Consider the following 25,164-nt stretch of genomic DNA (forward strand, 5'->3'; position numbering starts at 1 on the left):
TATCTATATATATTGGAGTTTGGTTTGTTTTTTTTTTGGAAAATGATATACATAGTTGTTTTTACTTGATATATTAATTTTTATATTATTTATTTTATTTTTATTACAAGGATATGAAAAAAAAAATAATAAACATGTAAGATCTTGGAAACTAAATATCGACATTTATTTTTATATTTTCCTATGAAAATAAAGGCACTTTAGTCTTAATTATAGTTAAATTGCTAAGGTAAAACTTTAAAATTAATTTAATTAAGGGATCCTTATATATTTTATATATTTTTATATATTTCCACAATATAACTTGTCATACTTTCGATATTTTATTTGTACCGATATATCATCACCAAACATCCCTACCACATCCTTTAAAGGCAGCACTCCCTCAGTCTGAGGGGGAAATACCATACAATTTGTAAACACTCTATCGCCCCGACAGCGATGACGACAACTCGATCCGATTTGCAGCTGAGTCAGACAAATAATCACCCGAAACTAGATCTCAACGGGGGCTCAACTAAAAATTAAATGCAAATTGCATGCACGAACGCACCAGACTATGTGATTTATGCGGCTACATAATGCAGACGAGGAGGCACACAGCTCTCGGCATTTCGGCATCTTAGCAAATGAGCGGCCATCAATCAGCTGGGGGACCTGGGACCCAAAAATGAAACAAAGACCGAGGGAGACCGAGGTGCGATAAGCTGCGATAAGAAGAGTGAGGCCAATTTTCTACCGGAGGATGGGAGATTAATGACACAGGATTCTGCTCGTGACAGTGTCATCATGAAGTCGCATCCTGCCGAATATTTATTTACCCTGTGAGGTGGATTATCAGACTTAATAAACCGGCATTTGTATTACAAATCGGTATTTATTTTTAGCCACCCCGCCATTGCCAGGGTAACCATTTGGCCCTAGACTCGTTCTCTCGTTCTTTCGTTTTCTTTTCCGTTCACGGTTACATTTTGTCATAATTTGTTTTTTCGCCTGACAGGACAGATAAAAAGCTTTCCCAGCAATTGATTAAAACTGACAAAAAAGACATTCACCAAGACAGTAATGTTTTAAAGCCTCTGGGAGGAGGATAAATAAGGGAGGGACATGGCCAGGATAATAAATTAACTATGGCTGACACGTAGGCACCATAAACTTCGAACTGCTTTTCACTTTTCCACGCCTATTTTCCAACGGGAGCCTCAAATTTTGTCAAGTGGTCAGCAGAAAAGACCCAAACCCCAAGCATCGCAATGGCTCATGCAAAATTAACAATCTACAGACGCCCACCCAGAAAATTCACCGAGCTAAGACGGTTTTTAAAATACTCTTTCCTTTCAAAAAGAAATATATTTTTCATAGAACATAAAACCATATTCTTGGAAAGCCTCTGCCTTAAGATAAGGTATTTTCAAGCAAAAGAATTCAACTACTTGAATTGTTTCTCGGTGTACGCAAAGTGGGCTCTGGGCCACCCACTCGTGTACTTGACCTTGCTGGCTTTCATTCACTGAAGATGTCGAAGATGAAGGGAGGACCGAGAGAGCAGGCGGCTGAGCTATTTACAGCTGACTTGGCAGTATTTCTTTTTATTCCTGTGCAGCCGCAGGCAGCTGCAGGCTTTTAATTTTTTACAGCTGCTATTTAAAAAAAAAAAACGAAAAAAAGAAAACAAAATAATGGATAGGGGTGAGAGGGAATGTGAGAGTAAAAAGGCCAACCGAAGGCCCCTCATCTGGCTGCGCCATTATTCATATTTTGACAGGCAGCCCCTGTTGGACTGTTGGGGCCCACGCGGCGTATGCGTTTTATTTGCTTTCATGATGAACTTTCTGCATATTTTACGTAGGCCAAATATTTTCCCAGCTCAGCTCCAGTTTAACCCCCACTCCGCCTCCGTGAGGGGTTTTCGGGTAAAGTCCCCTTCGAAAACGAGCAGCTAATGCGCGTGAAAATACTTGGCAGCCGGCAAACCGGGGAGCCCGAACCCGAAGTTTGAGTTTGAGTTGTTAGCTTGATCTTTTTGTTTGGTGTAAAACGTGGATTGTGGGTTTGTTGATTCTAGCCAGAAGGGGAAACGCAAACGCAAAAGCAAACGCAAATAAATGCCTGGCAAAGGGTCCTGCGATTCAGTCATATTTCACGGGGTTATGGATAGCAACGAATGGAGGGGCAGTCGGATCGGGTTAAGGGAACATTCCCCAATATTGACACCCCCCACAATTTCCTGGATAAAATGAGATATTTGATGAACTTATCTCTGTTGAGTTGAATGAATGAAAATCTTATTTCTGGAATTTATTTGTGGCACCTGTACAAATTGTTTATCTCTGAAGATATCTCTTCAGTTCTGGGATTAAGATATACTGCAAAATAAATGTGGTTTAATCTTGGTAAAGGTATTGTTTGTACTTTATTTAAGACTCTATTTTTAATGCCTTATTTTTAATGACATTTCTTGTAAACTTTTTTTATTACGGGTCTAAGCCACCACTTCAGGGGGTCTTAATATCTAAAGATATTAATTTAAACCCAAACCAAGCAAATATATTCCATTGAAATTATTCAAACAGTCTGACAAACTCGTTTGCTGCTCAAAACTTTTTGATATTCGATAAAATCTAGGCTTTTATAAAGTGAAATCTTGAGAAATGTCTGCTTAATACTTTATTTAATAGCCAAAACTTCTTGGCTTACCTTTTTCTCAGACAGGCACATAAGATATGAAAAGCTTGAGTGATTTCAATTGAAACGTAGAAAACTCTTATAGAAAAGAAATTCGTATTTGAATTTTGCTGTTGACCCTGTGAACTGAACTCGCCGTCTATTCTGCCGAGCTGAACTCAGCTCAAATGTCACGAAGGCCCCGAGGCAGCTGACACAACACATTTGGGCTGACGAAAACGGGTTCAATCTTAAAGTTTAGCCCCCAAAAAAGAAATGTAGTTGAGACAAACAACCGCAAACATCTGTGGGGGCGAAACATTTGCATACCGAAAGGGACGAAAATGAGGACATGTGTTTGTGCCAGGAATTGATAAGGACACCCACTCACCAACAGGACTCTCTTTCTCTTGCATAATTCAGGCGGCAGGAACAATGGACCAACATTGATTTATGCACAACTGTCTTAAAATTTGAATATAAATAAATAAAACGGTGCCGGGTCCCATAAATAAATATGACAAACACCTTTGGAAATCTCAGGTGTCGTCTGTGTGTGTGTGTGGTTGGTTGTCCTTTGTGAAAGCCAAGTGGAAATGCATTTGTAGGCCAAAATGTTTATTTAATGAGTCGTTTCAGGTTAATTTACCATAATTTATGTGCGAATGGGTTCAAAAATGTAGAACATAAATAAGGCTTTGGGTCCAAAAAGGAGTCCCTTTTTCGGGGACTGGCGCTCATCTGCCATTGAGTTATGATTACGGGACGTCTAATGCCACTTTAAGTGTGGCCTTCATCTTGGCGCATCCTGTGTATCCAATAGTATCGGCCTCGGACTTGGCCCTAATTTTATTTGCTTTGGTCATGGCAATTACATTGTCCGACATATTCCATTTCATGTTGTCTATTTTTGTGCGGCAAATGAAATTAACACAGCATCAACTGGGCCCCGAGAAAGTGGGGAGGGTGGGCATAAAGCGCGGGGAGGAGGGCGGCAAAAAAAAAATAACAAACCAAACATACACGAATGAAAATGAGATGCCATTAAGAAGGGCCAAGAAATTTCTGGGCGGGGTCGCTGCGGGTGGTGAAATATCAATGGCAGAACAGCGGGAACTGCTGGTGCCAGGGGAAAGAAAGGAAAGGAAAGGAGCAGCGGCGAGAAGCCTGCCAGAGCCACTGCTACTGCTACTTATGCGTGCAGCCCACACAGAAACACACAGACAAACCCCAGGGGCTCAAGGACACTGAGCAAAAAGCAGGGAAAAATTCGAGAGAAAACTTAATTTGTTAAATCACAGAGAATATATTCATTTTGCCAATAAAATAACTTAGTAAAATCAAAATTAACCTTTAAAGGTCATCAATAAAAGTATTTTCTTAAGAAAAAATAACTTAAATTAATTTTTACAAATTCTGCAATCCACTTACAGCCCCCAAACCTTTCTCTCCGTGTACCTATCACCATACACATGCCATATATATGCGGATTCCTTCATTCGTTTGGCTGTCAGGCCGTCTGCTGTTGCCGCTCGGCGCTGCTCATTCATATCCATTGTGGGGGAGAAAATGCAATCAAATTACTTTGATGTTTCCATTAATGTCGTTTACTTTAACGCTGAGGAACAGCAGTAGGAGCAGTAGCAGCAGCAACAGTAAATGCGGCAAAAGCGGTGAAAACAGCATCAACTGCCACACAACTGAGCTGGAATGATAATGTTGGAATCATCTGTTTTGCAGTTTGGCTCCTTGGAATGCCTCATTTGATGTCTCTGTTTGTTCGTATTTTCAGTTGTTGTTGCAAATCAGGGCCTGGCTGCCTTGGCATTTTTATTGAGCCCGACGGGCGTCTCGAAGGACACAGTCTGTGTCCCCGGGCCCTGCTGTGGCTCTCGACAAGCAATTCATTTGAGTTATTATCTTGGTGTATCAATGGGGACCGCACCGGGTTTTGTTCCCCCCTTAAAGTGCGGTTTTTAATGTTTAGTCAAGCTGTGTGAATCCCCCCTTGAATATTCTGTGGCAAAATCTCTGTGCAAAGTGTCATTTCCGTTTTGGTTTTTATGACATTTCTCATCGTCGTCGCCATTATCTCAACCGTTTTCTTTTGTTTGCCGAAAAAGCGGAAGCAAACGCATTTCCTGCTACCGGTTCTTTGTGGCTCAAAATGCAAACAATCCGAGGCCAAGGAAAATGCAAGACGCTGGCTAAATGTGTTTTAAAAATTGCACCGCAGCTAAATGTATTTATTGTTATAACCATAAATTTAATAGAAATGAAAAAGCAAACAGAAGCGAAATGTTTTTTCCAATTATCCTGTCAACGCGCCAGCAGCAAAGATTCGCCTGAGCAAATTTACTTTTCTCGAGATCAAATTTTTAATTACTCTTTGCCATTCGCTATTTACATAATTTCATTTCGTTTTCACACCTCCATTTCCGCCCCTGACCTTGTGCACACCTTGCTGAATGGGTGGGTTGAGTGGGTGGTACTGTAAGCTGAGTGCACTGACAGTCGTCGCGTACCCACACCTCCGTTTCGACCTTGTCAAGGTCCCGTTGCGCCCCAATGCCTTGCTTTAATGATAGACGACCTCTCAGGATCTCAGAACTCGGGACTTGGAGGGGGTTGTCGTTCGTCTTCAGGCGACCCACTGAAGCAATGCCATTCCCACTTTTACTTCCACTTCCATTCAAAGTGCCTGTGCCGGCAAAACAAAATGGCTAAGTAAATAGGAAAGGCGGGCGGTCCGGTCAAGGGAGGCGTGGCGGCTGGGTTCAACCAGCCATGCACTCGACAAGTTGGCCAATTGTTATTTTCCCGAACAGCCGAAAGACTCGTAATAGCAACAGCTATTTATTATTATTATGGAGCACAAATGTGGCCAAGATAATAGTAATTCAGAGGGCTTTGAAATGTATGAAATGTATGTACTCATTAATTAATTAATTTAATATATTTATTATAATTTATATAAAATTCTACTGTTTTATATATGTCGGCGAGTTGGTTGCTAAGTGCAAATTTGGAAAGCTTGTTGCTATGGCAACAGAACTATTCGGCATGCTCAGGTATTGGTAGCCTGTAGGTGTCGCTGGCGCGCAGGCGCAATGACAGTTGAGTCGGTAACAGGAGTGTTACTGAGTGAGGTCTGTTCGTCTGTCGCAACAATAGGAGAGAATGAGAGAGACAGCTTGAGATTGTCTAGGAATGACATCTGAGTGAAAAGTAAGAAAAGGTGAAAGGGCCACAGGAAAAGTGGCGTGATGACAGATTCGATTTGACTGCGCAGGCGAACAGAACTCGCTGGCTCGACTACGGTTAAATTAAATAACGGATATCTCCGACATCAGAAGTGGGATTCACCATAGCCTCGCGGGCATTCTGATAAAGTGATTTTCGGTCGATATTAAATTCAGTGGCGCATCGAAGGCTTGCGCAGCCGCGTGGTGCGAGACACCGGAGTCGTGATAGGCAGTCAAATGCACTGGTCGCGTGTTGAGCCGGACGGTTGCAAGTGTCATCAGTGTCGGCCAGAAAATTTGGGGAAGAATGGAAGACAACAACAACAGCACACTGGCGGAACTGCGGCTGAAGTGCGGAGAGCTGGAGTGACGCACTTCAGGCGTGATAACGGTGGTCACATTGCATCTGTGTGCACGAGATGGGTATCAGCGGCTGCGAGCGGCAGCATCAGCTGCATGTAGAAGCGAGTTGATTTGTGTGATTCAACAGTGACAGTATCGGGTGAGCCCTTTCCAATTATTCTTTGATTTGGGAGCTGAATTGGCTAAAAGATGGGAATAGAGATGTGTTTGATTGCAGTGTTGTTTGCACATCTGCCTTCCCATTGGCGAGCCCTGTGCTACGATAGGTTGTGCTTAGACTATCGGAAGCAATATTCGAAAATGGTTTCGGACAGTGGCCTTTGCCGCTTATGTCAGACCCTGTGAAGGAAAAATGTTTCTGTTGAAAAATAATTAATTTAAAAAAATTACGAGTTGCCGTCTGTTTGGTCTGCCGTGCCGTTTGGTTTGAAGAGTGCATCTTCTACCTTCATCATGCAATTGTTAAGGCGTTTGGAATTTATCATGATTATTTGCGATAGTTTACATAGATGCATGTTAATCATGGCAAACTCGGAAGAAAAGGCTTTCCGAAGGCTGAAAGTTGTATTAAATGTGTTGACTGTACCAGGGTTGCCATTTAACGTTACCAAATGTGGGTTTCTTGAACCTACTACGCAGTATCTGAGCTATGAGGTGTGCGGTGGAGAAATCAGACCCAATTCCTAGAAAATCCTTACGTTAAAGGTCCGTCCTTTTAATCGGTGCAATTAAGAGACCGTCGTAAGACCATTTATTGAATTGGTGCCTTATTTTCAAAAACGTGTGCCTCGATTTTCTCAGATCATGAGACAGATTCTTCGGCTTCAAGTATCTTTAAGTGAAATGACGATATTCAGAAATTGGAACGAACGTTTTTAATATTATTACAAATGAGCCTGTAATCGTTATTTGTTGGTTCGAAACATCTGATCAAATTTGAAACAGATATAAGCTCTTGTGGATATGGTCCAATGCTAATACACCTAATTAATGGAGACCCTTATGTTGGTGGATATATTGGTAGAACTATGTGTCTTGTGGAGTCCAAGTAGCCTTTGTATGAATTGGAAATATTGGTTGGCGTGCAATTATTCTGACATTTTTGGCATTGTTTGCTCAGATGAGAGTTTGTAGTCTATACTTATTGCAGATGTAATCATTTCTAAAAAAAAAATTAACTGAAGTGCATCATAGAGTAGAGGAAGAGAAAGCGCAAGGCAATTGTGGAATTCTTTTTGTGTCCAGAATTCACATGACTGATTTAACTCCGATAAATAAAAATAAATTGACAGAAAAACGTCTGAACTTAGAATGAAATCTCAAATGACCGACTGATCAACTTCAGGATTCAGGATTTATTGGTATAGTTTATAAACAACTAAAAATAATTGAAATCAACTTGAGTTACGAAGAGGGATTTTAAAGAATACAGAGAGGTGTGAGGCAATGTTATCTGCCAGTAGTGTCCCCTAAATTTTGTTGGATAGTTATTAATCAAGGTTATAAATCCGTTATGTGTTTGGGTTGGAAAAAATAGACTCAGCAATATTTATCAGAATTGTTGGAAATGACTAAGTTTAAAGATTGTTGAAAATTGTATCATGTGTAAAGTTGTAAAGTAGTCATCTGGCTGGATACCAGGACCGCAGAGGTGATGGGAAGATGCTCTTGGCGGGGTGCAACTTGCGGCGAACTGCACAGTTAGTAGTGCAACCAATGCAAGCCCTTAAGAGATGCCAATCGGACCCACCCTTTGGGCTTGATACCACCACATGACACAGAGAAAAGTATAAAGAAAGAGAAATTTAAAGCTACGTTATGCTGGTTCGGAAAAGCACTAGTTTTGATAAGGCAAGATTAATTTAAAATGAAAAATGAAAATGGAAAATATGTTAAGAATGAGAGAGAAAGGAGAAAGAAATGAAGATGGAAAATGAAAATGAAGATCGGCACCAAACAGAGTTTATAGAAAAGCTTGATGGTGGCTGATATGTTTTGAGATATCTGTCAAGTAAGCGAACTTTTATAAGTATGCGCATGAGTTTTTGAGGGCATAGCCAAATAGACAAAATAAGCAATGACGTTGATTGATTAAAGATTAAAGTTGATTAAAGATTTAGACGACTCAAGTGGAGATGCGTCTGATTCCCATGTGGGGAATGATGATATGGATGGCACGGTTGATGCCTTGGAATCCCAAGAGGGGATATAAAGACCGCACCATAACAGAAGGAATTGTTATGGCGGGGGTCAGTGGAGACCGCACCATAACAGAAGGAATTGTTATGGCGGGGGTCAGTGGAGACCGCACCATAACAGAAGGAATTGTTATGGCGGGGGTCAGTATGTGGGTGTAAAAGGAAATACACCAGTTGATAAAGCTATGTAATTAGAGAAGTCTGAATTGTAAATTATGATTAAAATGAAGATGTAATTTGTTATGTTATCATGAAACCAAGATGCTTATTTTGTCTAAATGCCTCAATACTCATGTTTAGAAAATTAATGAAATGTTTGTTAACAATAAAATGTAACGAGTACTGAAATTTTAGAATACTGTGATTTAAAGTTAACACACGAGGACGTGTGATTTGTCAGGAAGGCCGTGTCGGATCACATGAAACAGGGCCTACTTTATTCCTATGGTCAGAATATGTGAAGCGGAGCCTTTTGAAATACGAAAAGAGCTTGTACTCTATGGTTTCGAAAGGTTATCCTGCCAAACTAACATTTGAAGACACTAGAAGTGTAAGCGAGAGATCGCCGACTGAGGCACTCGTTGGTGGAATCATTTATAAGGCTGTGAGGGTCCAGAGAGACCGTGACGCAAGAGGTGCGTGTGAGCGTTGCAAAGTGTGCAGCAAGAGCCTGTATAAATTGATGAAGAGATGTTGAGTAAGAGTTGTGGTACGAGCAGAGAAAGAAGATACAGATTTGGTACGAGAAGAGAATGAAGTGGCGAGAAGAAATAAAAGTAAAGCTTATTTGACATGAATAAAACAGATAAAATGAAATGTTAAGTTGAGACCAAAGAGAGAAAAAAGAGAGAATGATAAATGAAAATGACAGTTATGTTTAGAGCTATTAGAAGACACGTCACGCGAGGACGCGTGAATTGTCAGGATGGCCGTGTCGGCGAGTTGGTTGCTAAGTGCAAATTTGGAAAGCTTGTTGCTATGGCAACAGAACTATTCGGCATGCTCAGGTATTGGTAGCCTGTAGGTGTCGCTGGCGCGCAGGCGCAATGACAGTTGAGTCGGTAACAGGAGTGTTACTGAGTGAGGTCTGTTCGTCTGTCGCAACAATAGGAGAGAATGAGAGAGACAGCTTGAGATTGTCTAGGAATGACATCTGAGTGAAAAGTAAGAAAAGGTGAAAGGGCCACAGGAAAAGTGGCGTGATGACAGATTCGATTTGACTGCGCAGGCGAACAGAACTCGCTGGCTCGACTACGGTTAAATTAAATAACGGATATCTCCGACATATACAAAAATATAATCATTCAAATATAAGGAAATAATATTTGTAATATTCTTAATGTCCCCACCATAGTAAGGCCACAGTAAAAAAATCCAAGCTTGTGTCAGGTTAGTACACGACACACGTGGCTTGATTTGTGCTTATTGAAATGGGCGTTTATTTGCTTAATAACTTAGCCCTGGCCAAGGCCATGAAATAGATAGGCAATTACCAAACCCAATAGATGACCAAATTGCCGACAATCAAATGTCTATTCCAAGTCCTGCCAAGGACCATCTACTTCTCCATCATCATCCTCATCATCGCCATCAGTTTCGGCTTTTTGCCACTCAATTAAGGGGAGCATTGTTTCAAGTTGCAACTGCTACTGAAACTACTTGTTTCTACTCCCTACCGAAACTATTTGCACATGTGCAAAAGTTTTCGCTACAAATTGCTGGCATTCAGTTCGACCATTATGCCCTCACTCCCACTTTCACTCCCTCTCTGCCCGCAAACTTAGGGCCAACACGTTTCAATTTGGCCACAAAATATGCATCACATTCCCTGTGTGTGTTATCTCCGTTCGGGGTCCGTTTCATCTGGCTGTTTATAATGGCAACAAACTGAAAGCTAAGCTGAAATTGTGTCAAACGGTGCAAGGGGTTAGTGTAGTATACGATATCAACTCATGTGTAATTGCATTGATAAGTCTACTTTTGTATTTGCGGCCAGTGGCTGGCCAAAATATTTGGTTGGCCCGAAACAATGGCATTAATTATGGCTTCAATCTTAGAGAGCAGAGCTAAGTTTAGTTTCATTTATTTCATCATTTAAAAGGCTTAATAGGCTTGATTTTGGAGTTAAATGGAAATATATTAGAATAAGAAAAGGGTTTTTTAAGCATAAGAAGTATAGTATAGTATGAGTAAGGAAAGAATATTTTAAATAATTCAAATTAAATCATAACTAACTCAAAAAGGCAGTTCCCTATTTCGTTGATATATCCTCAATAAAAACCAGACTTCCCTATTAATTCCTAATTACTTCGAGAGTGCAAAAACATGTATTTACCCTTAATGTCTTTGCAAATTCATTAAAATTCAACTGACAAAAAGGTTTAAATATTCCCAGTACAGCTCATCATTTAACAAGCTTAATACATTGCCTATTTATAAGTCTAAGTCACATGATCTGTCTGCTCGAATTGAAGCCTCATTCTATATAACAATTGATTTTGCCAGAGACAGAAATTCAATTTCGTCTGTGAATTTCACTGCTTTGCATACTTAAAACTCTTTGAGACCAAAATTAGCCCGCAGCTCTCACTCACTGTTATTTCCATTATTTCAACAATACGGCTACGTGGGAGAGCACCTTGTTTCTTATTTCTTGAGAAAGACTCACTCAGACTGCATGACGTATGCTTGATATGCGAAATTCCAGGCGACAAAGCTGAAATAAAGCGAGTCGCATTTTTTTTTTTGGTTCGTTGTTGTCTGTCTTTGCAAATTCCATGGAATTTTCTTCTGCGGAGGCGAGCAATTTGGCAAACGAACAATGACAACTTGATGACATTTGAATTATGCTGGCGCAGCGTGTGTATTACAAGGTCGCGGTTAATGCGGCCACATGTGCGTATGAGTAATTCGCGAACCAAAAACAAAAAAAATTGTCTAGAGAACGGGAGTCGCGTGCGGCGAAAATATGTCTCTGGGATCTGTCTAATTACATTGGCCAACAACAAAAAAAAATTACTGATTCTTTCTACATGGAAACTTTCTCGAGAACACAAGAAAAAAACTTTGACAGGAAATTTGTAGGGAAGTCAGACTGACTGACATCCTGGCACAAATATTTACAGATTGTAACTGTATTTATGTTTGTCCCCTGCCCACTCGACCCAGTCATTCCTCCCCTGCGGCTAGACATCGCCAGTTGTTACAGTCATGACTGGGCAGCTTGCGTTCATGTGTGCGTAAGTGGCATCACCATCAAGTCATCGTCATCGTCATCGTCATCCTCATAGTCGTCGTCGTCGTCGTCGTCGTCGTCGTCGTCGTCGTCGTGACAAACAGTTGCAATCCCCTCTAGCGTTTTGATGAGGCACGGAACCCCTTCCTGCCCCACACACACACATCCGACAAAAGTGCAAATTGGAGGAGTCACAGAGGGGCCAACAGGGGTTAAGGGTGCTATCATACTGCGTGCGCCAACAGAGAGAGAAAATGTTACCTGAAAGCGTAAAATATTTGTTCAGAAATAAAGGCTTAAAAGTTAAGGGATTCCATTTTAATTGATTTCCAAAATACAATGTAATTTAATTAATTAAAATTGAGCAATAATTATCATCATATTTTTCTGGAAAGACAAATATTTCGGGAAATATTCCCTCCTCCCCATACTATTCCTTGCAGTGTGTCCTTGACTGTTATCCTTCTCTCAAGGCACTTGAGATCCTGTTGATGCATAGAAAAGCTGCGAGCGTTAATGGCATCGCTGGAAGAATGCTGCATACTATAATTCTAATCTCTTTGTTTTTCTCCTGCATCTCATAAGAGGCTCTTCGCTCATTAAATTCCCTTTCCCGTCAGCTTTAAGGTTTTTACTTTACCAAATTGTTGGAGAGTAAACAAACATTCCTTCCAGTTGGCTGGCGAAAGCACTTATCTTAAATTTGATCAACTCTAAGGGAATGCCCCAAACCCGTAACCGAAAACTGAACCGAACCTCCCGCCAGCTGTCCATCTTCACACAGGAAATGGAGTTGGGGCATGACTTTCATCCCCCTCGATATAAATTTCACTTCCTGCTGCTGCTGCTGCTGTTTTTTCTTATTTTTTGGCTAACCATTTAGAAAACAATTTAAAATAATGCCACTGCAGAAAGGCAAAAGCAAACAAAGAAGCGAATAACGAACAAGTTTGCTTACGTGTACAAGAAAAATGCAAATAAAAGAGCGTAAAACAAACAGCGGGCAAGGAGGGTGGGAGTAGTAAACAGGGGCAGCCGAAGCAGCGCAAAACAAGCAATCAATAATCAATATGGAGTAAATATTATTTTGAAGAGCCAGTAAATAGCAACACACTCGCTGCTGGCTTAAATCAAATGCTTCGGAGAGCATTCAAAAAGATTTCCCTCTCGGCTTGAATTTCATTTCGCTGGAATTGTTGGCCATCGTGCTGCCTTGTCCGGCTCTCCAGGACTCTGGGATATTCCTTTCCTATCTGCAGCTGCGATTTGTGTGGCTTTCTGCTCTGCACTGTGGGCGTGACATAACTGGTTTATCAGTCTAGCAGAAGGAGAGGTCCTCCCACTGGACCAAGGACCATGGAGCACGGACCACAAGGCATCCCTCTCGCCATGCGGAAATCAGTTTTGATTTCAATTTCTCTTTCACCTTTCCCCACATGATGATGATGTCCTTATTTACGCCGCCATTGTTGCTGCCGTGATCTCCGTGCCAGGCCGTGTCCAGTCGAGTGTGTCCTTTTCGAAATGAAAACGTTATTCAAGCCTCCCATTAGACTGCTTTTCATGCGCAAAATTAAGTTCTTGGCAGCAGCCACTGATTGTAACTAAACGGAACACTCAAGAAAATATTGTTTTTCTTACGTTTTGTATATTAAATTTATTGCTTTAGTTAAAAATATATATTTTTGAGACATTTTAGGATATATTACCATTAAATATAAAACTTTAAGGTGTTAACATCCATCTTTAAGTAATAAAAAAATCATAACTTTCCAACTTTTGGCTTATTGAAAGATTTATCATTTCTATTTAAATATAAAATATATATCTATATAAGTTTTACAAGTAATAAATATAAAACTTATATGTATCCAAACCCATTTCTAAGTAATAAAATCACCATAAATCCTGAAACTATTGGCTTATTGAGAGTCATATCTTTTCTATTGTGGAAAAGCCCTTGAGTCTTGTACCTTTTTTTCCACTCCACACCATTCCCTTTCTTGTGTAATCTGTTAAGCTGTCAGCCTGTGTGCGTCTGAGGCAACCACAAATGGCATTGGCATATTATTCCTTGGCATTGTTTGCAAAAATTATAGCATACATCTGCGGGCAACCGGCAGCTGTCATTCATTAATCATTCCATTTGTCACCTCCCCACACGCAGGACGACGCTGTCCGGGATGAATGGGTAACCATATATATAGCCACTATATATTCGCAATTGATATAAAATTGTTTCCGCTGGGCAGCAGCGGTTTGTATCAAATATAACGATAAAACGACCAACCACGAAGATTGCGTGGAGTGTTATGTGGTGTATATACCATATATATTCCTGCATAACGGCGTTCATCAAGCGGCAATTAATTTATATAATCGAATTATGGCACGGCACGATTTTAATTAATATTTTTGGTCATTTGTATTACAATTACATCAGTCAAACGAGCCAAAATGATCAATCAATTAATTTCAGCTCCATTTGACATGGAGCGTCACATGATGAGCAGCACTCATTTTTGCTAATTCTAGTTTACCGCCTTCCCCCACCCAAAAGAAGATTCAATTTCCCAGAAGAGTTCAAAATTTAATTTGCGCCACTTGAGAACTTAATTTGGCAAACAGCAAAAGCACCAGCAGCCTGGATAAATTAACCTTTGCCTCATTTGCAACCACCCAAAAAAATAAAGAAAAATAAGGAAGAGAAAAGGAAAATGGAAATTTGCAAATCAAATTACTAAGCTTCCTCACATTAGCCCCTCTTTTCGTCTCGGTACGTTTATTTTCTCAGTGCACGGAGAGAAATAGTCCAGTCTATGAGAGTCCCGAATTTATTTACACTTAGATTTCTGCAAAACATTTGTAATTGTGGAAATAATTAATGATCTTTTGAGTATTCTTGAAAAGAATTTTACTACAATTTTATTTTTATTTTGATTAATTTATAAATAATTAAGAAGACTCTCTAAATATTTTGTAATCTTAGGAATTGTGTTAATTAAGAATTTCTTGAAAACAATCTTAGTACAATATTTTAGAACTTGGATTTATTTAAAGTGTGTCGAGATTTTAAATATATACCAACCTTAGTAACTAAACCATAATATTTATTGAAATTTACATATACTTTCTGTATAAAAAAATTTATAAAGAATTTTCCTCAGTACCCTTGAGAGTGTATTCCTTCGTATCTCCGGGTGTGTTTCCATCTATGCATATTTAAACAGTCTGCTGGCTTTGCGGTTTCTGCGCCTCATGGAACGTGTTAATTGCAGCCACATTTCGCCCATCACGTTGCCACTGCCTTTCGCTTGCCACCCCCTCCGCTGAAACATTTTCCGTGCGCTTTTCCGCTGCCGCTGCCAGCTGCAGCCGCCGCCTAACAAATGCAATTAAAATCTTTGCGCAAAGAAATGGCTGTTGCCAGAACAGAACGAGATATGGTGGAGTAGGTACCAGCGGGGTGACAGATAACATATTGCCCACGTCCGAGAGAAATGTGCATGGACAAGAGCAAACTACAAAAAAAGATTTTTACACAAAAAAAAAAGGAGAGCAAAGAATAAATGACATTTATCTGCACTTCTTTGCTCAGGCCACGCTCTGGTCATACAAATCTAATTTGGACCGCACACGAAGGCAGGGAAACTGCTCCAAATACATTTTAGATTCGCTTTCCCCTAACTAATCCGGTCAGTTGTCCCTCAGTTCTGCGGTCTGAGCTTAGAACCCTAGAAGTTTTCTTATGACCATCCGATGAGCTCTAGCAGTTGGCAATTTTGGTTTATTTATTGCTGACATTAGGACTTGATTTTACGGGATTTTCTTAGAGCTTTATTGTTGAAATTATATTAAGAAAATAATGTGTTTATTAGGAATTGAATGGGTAAATAAATAACTAAAAGAAATTACCTATAAATCTTTGATTGAAATCTTTAAAAAGGATATGATATAAAATGTAATATGTGAAATATAACCAGTTTATAGAGCTAAGAAACTATATTTTTATTTACCCTTTAGGGTATTCTTTTAGCCTTACTTCCTGTCAAGTTGTATTTAACATCGCCTCAAGTGCACTTTTTCCCGCCTCCCCGCCTACTCCTGGTAATTAAGCTGCAAGTGGCAGCTGCCTCTCGAGGCGTTGGCCAAGTGGTAACTATTCTCAACACGAAGTGGACTATATATATATTTTCCGGCTATTCACTAATCGGCTTAGGGCAGCCACTCGATCCACACAACCACAACATAAAGCACAAAATACACACAACACAAACACCGTCAACATCCTGTGTGCATCATGCAATATTTAATCACATTAGTTGTAACGGGCTAACGGTCGTATACGCAACAATTTACAACTCGCATTAATTATACGTCATGTTGGACAAAAGTCTTACCTCTCTCCATCGTTCCCTCTATTCACAGGCAGGCGCTCCTTGGTAATTAATTATTAATGCATCTGAAGAGAAGGCAGTCCGGCAAGGCTGTCCTTGGCAGCGACACTGCTGCACTGAATGACGGCCAGCAATCACAATAGACGATAGACGATAGCAACAACAACTGGTGGCAGTGGTGGTGGTAGTGCTGCTGCTGCTGCTGCTGCAACAACTACTGCAACAATGGCCAGTGGCAACAATGAAACTGCGCCGCTCTACTGCGGCAGCGGCATGGATAATTTCCATACAAGGTAAGCGACTTTAGCCAATGTCAATGTCGAATGCCGGCGGGCAGGAAAATGCGCCTCAAGGACAGGGACAACGACATCGACGACGACAACGACAACGACAATAACAGTCAGTGCAGACATATACAAGCCAACAAACAGGACGAAACAACAACACCATTAGCCGCTATGGGGACGACAATACGGCGAATCGTTCAGAAATCGATTATCGCCTCGTCACCCCGGCCATTATCCACGTTTTCATTTGATTTATGCACTGAGACACAAAGTACAAAAATATGTGTAAAATAAGCAAAAGAAAAATGCATTTCCGCTACTTTTGCTACTTTTAGATCTATTTCAAAGTGTTTTAAGATCCCCAACAATTTCTAAGAGCAATAAAATATATCACATTTGATTCCTTAACCTACCTTCAAGTATTTCTTTCACTGCAAACAATTTTCTCGGACGATTAAATGACACAAAAAAAATAACATCAGCAAAGCAGAAAACAGATTTGTCAACAGCAAGGTCAACAAATGATGGCTGAAATCAATTTAATTGACCATTTCCTATGGGCCATCCCTGTGTCCATCTGCTGCACCCATAAAAAAAACCAAACCCCGGGGCTACAAGTATTTATATTCCTTGCATGCCAAAAGGTCGTAAAAGGTGATGATTAAAAGAGGCTCTAAAAAACTTTATGGAGGTATAGAAAATTCAATTCTTGGCTTCCTGGCCGAATCATCAGGCTGAAATTTTCATAAATATAAGGGGTAATAAATGTGAGAGGTAATCATAAATAGTAAAAACAATTGGGTAATAAAATTCAATCAGGGTCGAGCCTATAATGTGAACAAACATTGATTAAGGTGAATTTGCTGACTAAAACATAATTCTAGGACATTGGGGAGCAAAACAAGGTCTCTCCTAGAATAATGTTTTTTATTAGGAAAGGAGTAAATCATTAATGAAACCTTATGTGCTTGAATAATATATTAACTTTAAACAGTTTTTGTATTTAAATTATTTATTTTATAATTAAACTTTTGCATACTTCTCTTGATTTTCTTTTAAACTTTTCCCAAAATGTTGGGAAACTTTGAAATAATTAACCTTTAATAGCTTAAAGTGGCAATAAATTCATTATTTATTAGCCCAGTTAAGCTTGAGATTTTTTGTGACTTGGGCCATAAAGCTCCCACGCTGTCTTTTGTCCTTATTGATGGACCATAAAAATGTTCTTTGGTTTATTAGGTCACTTGTTCCCCGTGCTCAGTTTCATAGATGAAGAATATTACCCGATTGGGTGTACATAAATCATTGATGATCATTTATTTGCCGTGATTAAGCTGGTTGCTGTGTGAACTGCAAATTATTCACTCTACTGTTACACAGCACTCTGGCCATTCTGGCTTAGCTGTGTGTTGGCCTGGCCAAATGCTTTTAGTTTTAATTAGAGCCAGTCTGGGCAGCATTAATGGCCACAAAGTGGCTCGCCACAGCATCCCTGAATGCCTCGGCGCTGGGCGAGTCGCTTTAATTAAAGGTAGCCTTAGCGGTAGTCGGAGTTTGAAAGATGACTGTATGGCAATTAGATGTGTATCCAACACTTGGCCATTTACTTTTGTGTCAAAGACGTGCCAAATTGCTGGCGACGTCTTTTCCACCGAGGGCGACACTTGACGCTGTCACGCCCCAGACAGACAAACCACCCACCGAGAAGCCCAGTCTCTCTCAAAGAAAAGCCCTAAAAGCCAACCCACCCATCCATACATTCGTCTCCAAGCGCCACTCAAGCGGCAAACAACAAGAGAAGAAACGAGGGATCGTGCCAAAAACATAAAGAGAAGAATAACTTTTTGGCACAGAAGCTGGAAATACTCTTGTCTTTAAGACTATATAAAGTGAAATATACATATATGTATTGTATAGATTGGACTGTCTTTTGTGTCCACAAAGATTAGTAAATTTCATATATGTTAGACCCAAAAAAATTATCTTATTAGTGATATTTCCTTATTGAAGGTTTTCCCCTGGATTCATTGATAAATCTATCTAAAAAACCTATATCCCTAAATCACAATTAAAACAAACTCTTGAGCAAATGAACACTACCCAATTCAAGGATATTTTTTTGGCAAAAAGTGGAATTCAAACGCCAATGTGTCACACAGTCCCACATCGAACGAAACCAGCACACATTATATAGCGGCAAGGCGCAAAAGTGCAACCCTTCCCCTGGCGGCAACGTGACGTATACGCAATATAAATGGCAAGCAAGAGAAAGCGAAAAAGCAAAAGGAAGGAGCAAAAGTTTTTGGCGAACACAAAAATAAATAACGAATTGGAAGGAAAACCCGCAACAAAACACGCACAAAACAAGCAATTAACATAAATAATAAAGAACGCACGAAGTCAGCCCCTTTTGTCAAAGCCAGCGAGAAAAGCGAGAGACGCGAAAAAGGGCCGAAAAGCCAGAAAAACCGAACACCGAAAAATGTGGAAAATTGCTTTTGGCCGCTTTTTGCGGCCGTGTATTCCCCAAACAAATGAAACTGAGGCACATACTATATGCCACTGACTAACTGAGTGACTGACTGTTCACGTTAAAGGCTTCTCATTCTGATGGACAGGCAGGTGGCTGCTGCGGCTCCCAAAAGGTGTGTGAGGTGTGTGTCTACGTGGCCCCGAAAAACAGCGAAATTGAAACGCTTTCCGAAACGCCGGGCGACACTTTTCGGGCAACCCTCATCTCGGCGCAACTCTTGGGGAATTTACAACTCCATTCATCAAATTCACAAAAACAAACTTTCCGAGGCTGCCACACATTCCCCTTCGAGTTTGTTGTCGCTGGATTTTACCTTTACCTTGGTCAAAATCCCAGACTCTGTGTCCCCTACTCCAAGAATTCTTCGCTGAGTCTAATTTATGGCCTTTGATAATCCATGTTGATGAATGGCAACGGCAGCAGCAGCAGCAGCAGCAACGACAACGACAACGTCGACGACATGAATGAAGTTGAAGTTCTGGAATTGTTTTGGACCACCCGTGCCCTGCCCTAGAACCAGGCTTGCGGCTCAAAGTTATTGGCCCAGAAATCAGGCAGAGTCAGCTGTCGAAATGAACCCCCAATAAACCAAACAAGCTAGGCAAATAACCAAGAAATGTTACACAGGAAAAATGCATATCATTTTAGGTTTAAAGGTGACTGATTGATATGGTTTAGGGGTTTATTTTTTAGGAGAGTTCATTAAAAATATAAAAGTTCTTCTACAATATAACAGAATTTAAACTAAAAAGTTAAATTCTTGTTACACTAAAGTATCCTTTACATTTTGCCTCTGTGCATAAATCCTTTTGAAAGATATAACTACAAAATCGAAAGTTTGCTGCCAAGTTCTTCGACATTGTTTTTGTTTTCTTGTTCACCACCAAAAAAGATAATAGAGACATTTTTCCAACTCCCTCAAGCTTATTTCCTGGCTAGTGGAATGGTTTTTCAGTTGAATTTTTGGACTAACATTCGTGGAGATTGCAACAGGGTGTGTAATGGAAATTTTGTAGCCATAAAAACCATTAGCAGGAATTTCACTAAAAACTTGCCCACAAATTTGGCTTAGATTCTTCAATAAAACTGTCATTCCGGCCCTAGAGTCCCTTTGGTTACAGTTTTCTAAATTTTTTTCGGAGTAAATGGGAAAATTCGTACGAAAGCTATAAACAATTTAACTAAAGTCCCTGGCACTGACAGGAACAGGAACAGGAACCGAAAAAAAAAGGAGCAGGAGACACAAACGTGTCACTGGGGCCGGGTGTAGTGTGTGGAGCTGCCTGCAAGTTTATTAAACATTTTTTTTTTTGCTGCCAGTCAACCGCAGGGCTAAATGCAGGATATACTCGCAGGACGCAGGATGCACACGATTCACCCCCGGAGGCGTTAGAGTGTCGTGTTTGTGGCTCTCGCCTCGCATTTTCCTATATAAATTTTATGCTAAGTCTAATTTGTTGGCTGCAACTTGCACAAAAGGCAAAAAAAAAAAAGAAGCAGGCAGCTGCTGCAGAGGGAAAACAACAACAACTGGCTTAAAAAAAAGGCCAAAAGGCAAAGACCAAACGAAAGCGTTGAAAGCTGCTTCGGGTTATCCAGGGAAATAGGGTGAGACACTGGGAAAAACAAGAATTTTTTGTGAGAAATTATGAAGATTCTAACAAAATTTTTTGTGTAAACAATTATACAAATTTTTCTTCAATCTGTTAATAGAAATTTTCTTAAATTTAAATAAATAAAATAAAAGAGAATTATATATACAAAAAATATATATTTTTAGGGACCAAGGAGTGAATTTTTTCCTCCTTTTTTGTTTAGTGTTTTGTGGCAAATTCCCCAAAAACTTTGAGCGGCTGCCCGCCGGAGAAATTTGAATCCTATGCCCCTTTTTTCCCCCTTTCCTTTTGATTATTTTTCTCCTCTTTTTTTGGCTAACGAAAAACTAAACAAAAGCCGGTAAAATGTTTATTCCAGAACGGGAGAAGGAGGTGGAGATGTATGGCCCATGTGGGCGTGACTGGGCTTTCGCCTTAGGCCTCGGTGAGTTTATTGCCTCAACTGCTGCAAATGCTGCTGCTGTTTGCCAAGTCAACGGAAATGGCTTTTGGATGGTTTTATTGCCTGTTGTTTTGGCCTAAAAGAGAGAAAGAGAGAGTCTCTAAACGTATAGAATAACAAATTGGTTAGGGCTAACTAGAGCATAATAACCGAAACATAATTTGCCAAATGCCTTCCACCCACTCACTAGATTTCGATTTGTGTCTTCATTAGGCTTGAGGTCTAAATCTACTCCTAGAAGATTACTTAAACTAGAATTATAGGCTAAATGAATTATTTATTTTAAGCCAATGCAAAATACTTAAAATACATTTATTTCGTTTCAATGGCCTCCAGAAACTACTCTTCTTAAATATTAACTAATTTAATTAATATATTTTCTTCTCTTGCAGCTACAAAAACATGCATGGCTATGTCTCCCTGGTGGTCTGCATCCTGGGCACCATAGCCAATACGCTGAACATTATAGTGCTAACCCGCAGGGAGATGCGTTCCCCAACAAATGCCATACTCACTGGACTGGCCGTGGCCGATCTGGCTGTAATGCTGGAATATATACCCTACACCATACACGACTATATCCTCACGGATAGCTTGCCACGCGAGGAGAAGCTCAGCTATAGTTGGGCCTGCTTCATCAAGTTCCATTCGATCTTTGCCCAGGTTCTGCATACGATATCCATTTGGCTAACAGTAACTCTGGCCGTTTGGAGATATATAGCCGTGGGTTATCCCCAGAAAAATCGGGTTTGGTGCGGAATGAGAACAACTATTATTACCATAACCACCGCCTATGTGGTATGCATATTGGTGGTTTCTCCCTCGCTTTATCTGATCACAGCCATAACCGAGTATGTGGATCAATTGGATGCCAATGGCAAGGTTATTAACTCCATACCCATGACACAGTTTGTGATTGATTATCGGAATGAGATAATGATGAGTGTTAGGGCGGCGGCTTTGAATGCCACGCCCCCGAATCCATTGGCTTTGAATGAAACTCTCTGGTTAAATGTGAGTTCCTTGGTTACATCAACAACAACGACTACTATTGCGCCACCGGTATCTACCCCCTCGCCGGTGGTAAGAAATGTCACGGTATATCGGTTATATCACAGTGACCTGGCCCTGCACAATGTTTCGCTGCAGAATGCCACCTTTCTTATATACGGGGTTGTGATTAAGCTGATACCCTGCATAGCACTAACCATACTATCGGTACGTCTGATCCTAGCCTTGCTGGAGGCCAAGCGTCGCAGGAAGAAGCTCACTAGCAAACCGGCTCCGACTGCCTCGAGCAATGGCACCAAGTCCGTGATCAATGGGAAGGCAGCGGACAGGCCAAGGAAAAATAGCAAAACCCTTGAGAAAGAAAAGCAAACGGATCGCACAACCAGGATGCTGCTGGCGGTTTTGCTGCTCTTCCTCATCACTGAGTTCCCGCAGGGCATTATGGGTCTGCTGAATGCCCTCCTCGGCGATGCCTTCTTAGTCCAATGCTACCTTAGACTGAGTGAGTTTGAGCTTTTTATATATTTTAGTTTTTTAAATAATCTTAACAGTAAAGTCAATGCCAACGTATAACCCTCTCATTTCCCATCTCCTGTTTTCCCCTTTAGGCGACCTGATGGACATTTTGGCCCTCATAAACTCCAGCATCAACTTCATTCTGTACTGCTCGATGAGCAAACAGTTCCGGACCACCTTTACCCTACTCTTTCGTCCTAAATTTCTGGACAAGTGGCTGCCAGTAGCCCAGGACGAAGTGGCAGCCGCTCGAGCAGAACGATCAGCGGTGGCTCCGACTGTCCTGGAGAAGGGTATACGCAAACCCCAAGTGGTGACTGCCACCACCACCACGAACATCACGCAGGTGACGAATCTGTAGCATAGGAATCGTGGCCACCGTGGCAATCGCAGGACTCTGCTTAGTCGTCTGCTGAGTGTCCTGAAGCGACGCAGAAGAGAGTCCGGGGCAGGAGGAGGTCCTACGGCAGGACCCGTGGCCAGCGTAGAGCCGGCAGCGGATCCTTTGGCCTTGCAATTCCAGGCGATTGTCGTGGTTGTGGACAAAGTGAGCGGGGCAACGGATCATCAGCTATATACGGCTGACCAAGGTCGAACTGTGACGTAGTTACTGGGTTAAAAAGGAAATCCATGATAATAGATTTGTTGTAAGGAAATCCATGTAAAAACTGAACTAGTTGTGTAAGATAACCCATTATAAACACGGAGCATTGTAAAACCTAAAAATAACACTAGACTGCAAAGTTTGACATACTCTGGAATTGGAAGTAGAGTTTGGTGTGCTAATTTGTTCTAAAAAACATTTGTTGTTTGTCGGAGTTTAATGGTTTTATAATTTCTTTTAAAAAATTTGAAGGTTCTTTTAGTAAATTCCCTAAAAAACTTCGCTACCTGAAAGCTACAAAATATAAAGTAAAAAACATTAAAAATCAAAAATAAATTGAATTAAGTAATATTTATATTTGTTCAGAGCATAAAAACTACCGACATAGTGTGCCCTGCCAAATATGTTGTCTGTTTTAAGGAACCTATGGGGCACATACTTGCTTTTGTTTCATTATTAAAACCGTACAGCTACGAACAGGTTATGGGCCCAGACCCAGATCCCAAAAAAAAAAAAACTAAAAACAAAACAAAAACTTTTTTGGTCTATAAAAAAAATGGAAAAGCAACAAAACTCGTTGGTGTGCGGGAAGAGAAAAGTGAAAACAACTTTCGAAACGGACATTCGCATCGCGTTTAAAAAAAAACAAAAAAGCGAACGAGAAAAAAAAAGTGAGTGGGAATATAAACAATTAATAATGAAAAACTAAATGGAAACATTTATAGCACTAATAAGGACTAAGAATGAACTTGAAACGTAGTTTTCTCTACAAACATCTCCTTTTGCGAAGGATTTAGCCTGCCCCAGGCATTAATTCCTTTCCAGTCGTTCCATGCCTGGATGCATCTTGGTATACTTCTTCATATGAAGGCCTTTTTCTCCCTCCCCCATCGGTACTGATGTAAATGAAGACATCGTAATAATCGGAAAAAGAATTATAAAATATCTTACAAAATGTTTACAAATATTCCAAAAATATTGAAAACTTTCGAAACTACTATTTCTGTGACTGTCAGCCTTGATTGTAAATAAATACTGCCGAAACGTATATGAATTGTAAAGGTTTAAATTTTTTTTTTTTAATTTTACACTGCTCCGACTGGGCTTAAATGAAGAATTTTATTATTGGAACTGAAAAAAATTTAGAATAAAACCGAGGAAAATTTAGTTTTACCCAAACTAAAATCTTAAAACATTCTATTTAAACCTTAAATCTGGTTACAGATTCGCACCAAAAAATACTTTCAAAGTCCAGAGAACACATTCTGTGTTGGCTGGTGTTATAATAAAGCTCAGGCTCATCACTCATACGCACCATTGGCTTTGCCTCTACTCGTCTTCACAGTCACAAGTGGAAGCTGTAAAAATATTGCGTATACATTTTCACATACATAGTATATATCTACACGTTTCATCTCTGGTGTATATATAAATCAAATCATAAATTGAGCTTTGCAGCTTTTTTACAATGCAGTTTCATGTTGATTACATCTGAATAAAGTATGCAATGCACGTGCTCACTCACACACAGAACTACGAATTTTTGGCAACGATTTAAGCAGAATATATATACCTATATCTATAGAAAAGATATCTTGTACATATATAGCCAAACAAGTTGATGTCCGTATGTATATATTAATAGCAATTAAATTTAATTGTATGCAGAGAAATGTCTTGCAAATCTTTTGATAGCCTTAGTTGAGCCAATTTTGAATGCAACCATTGGATGGAATCATATATGTAGAATCAGTTGCAGTGAACTAGGTTATACTTATAATGAGAAATTCTTTACGGAATTAGATTTGGGCTGTGAACAAAATTATATTATTTGTATTTAAGTTGATCTCCTTTTTGTTTGGAAATTCACACACGTTTTGTTGGGAATATTTTAAGCCAGTTTCACTGCAGCTGAATGAATGAAAATGATCCAATGAAACAATGCATAAATATTTGGGCCTTTTTTCATTTGTCAAATAAAATCGCAAGGCCCTGCGACAGACAGACAGCTGCTTAAAATGACAAATGGCCAACACGAGCGAACGAATAAATT

At 40.1% G+C, this 25,164-nt stretch overlaps 1 protein-coding gene across 1 annotated transcript in view; it reads left to right on the top strand.

The window, feature by feature from the left end:
• The window catches only part of MsR1 (Myosuppressin receptor 1), a 32,176-nt gene extending 8,017 nt beyond the window's left edge, over window positions 1-24,159 (top strand). Inside the window, exons 3-6 of the mRNA XM_017167382.3 lie at window positions 16,134-16,395; window positions 21,373-22,493; window positions 22,600-23,782; window positions 23,837-24,159. Of these exons, the coding sequence (XP_017022871.1) occupies window positions 16,328-16,395; window positions 21,373-22,493; window positions 22,600-22,868 (1,458 nt within the window). The 5' untranslated portion in view covers window positions 16,134-16,327 and the 3' untranslated portion in view covers window positions 22,869-23,782; window positions 23,837-24,159. The remainder of the gene's footprint in view (window positions 1-16,133; window positions 16,396-21,372; window positions 22,494-22,599; window positions 23,783-23,836) is intronic.
• Window positions 24,160-25,164: the final 1,005 nt, after the last annotated feature.

This window comes from Drosophila kikkawai, chromosome 3L (genome assembly GCF_030179895.1).
Source record: "Drosophila kikkawai strain 14028-0561.14 chromosome 3L, DkikHiC1v2, whole genome shotgun sequence".
NCBI lineage: Eukaryota > Metazoa > Arthropoda > Insecta > Diptera > Drosophilidae > Drosophila > Drosophila kikkawai.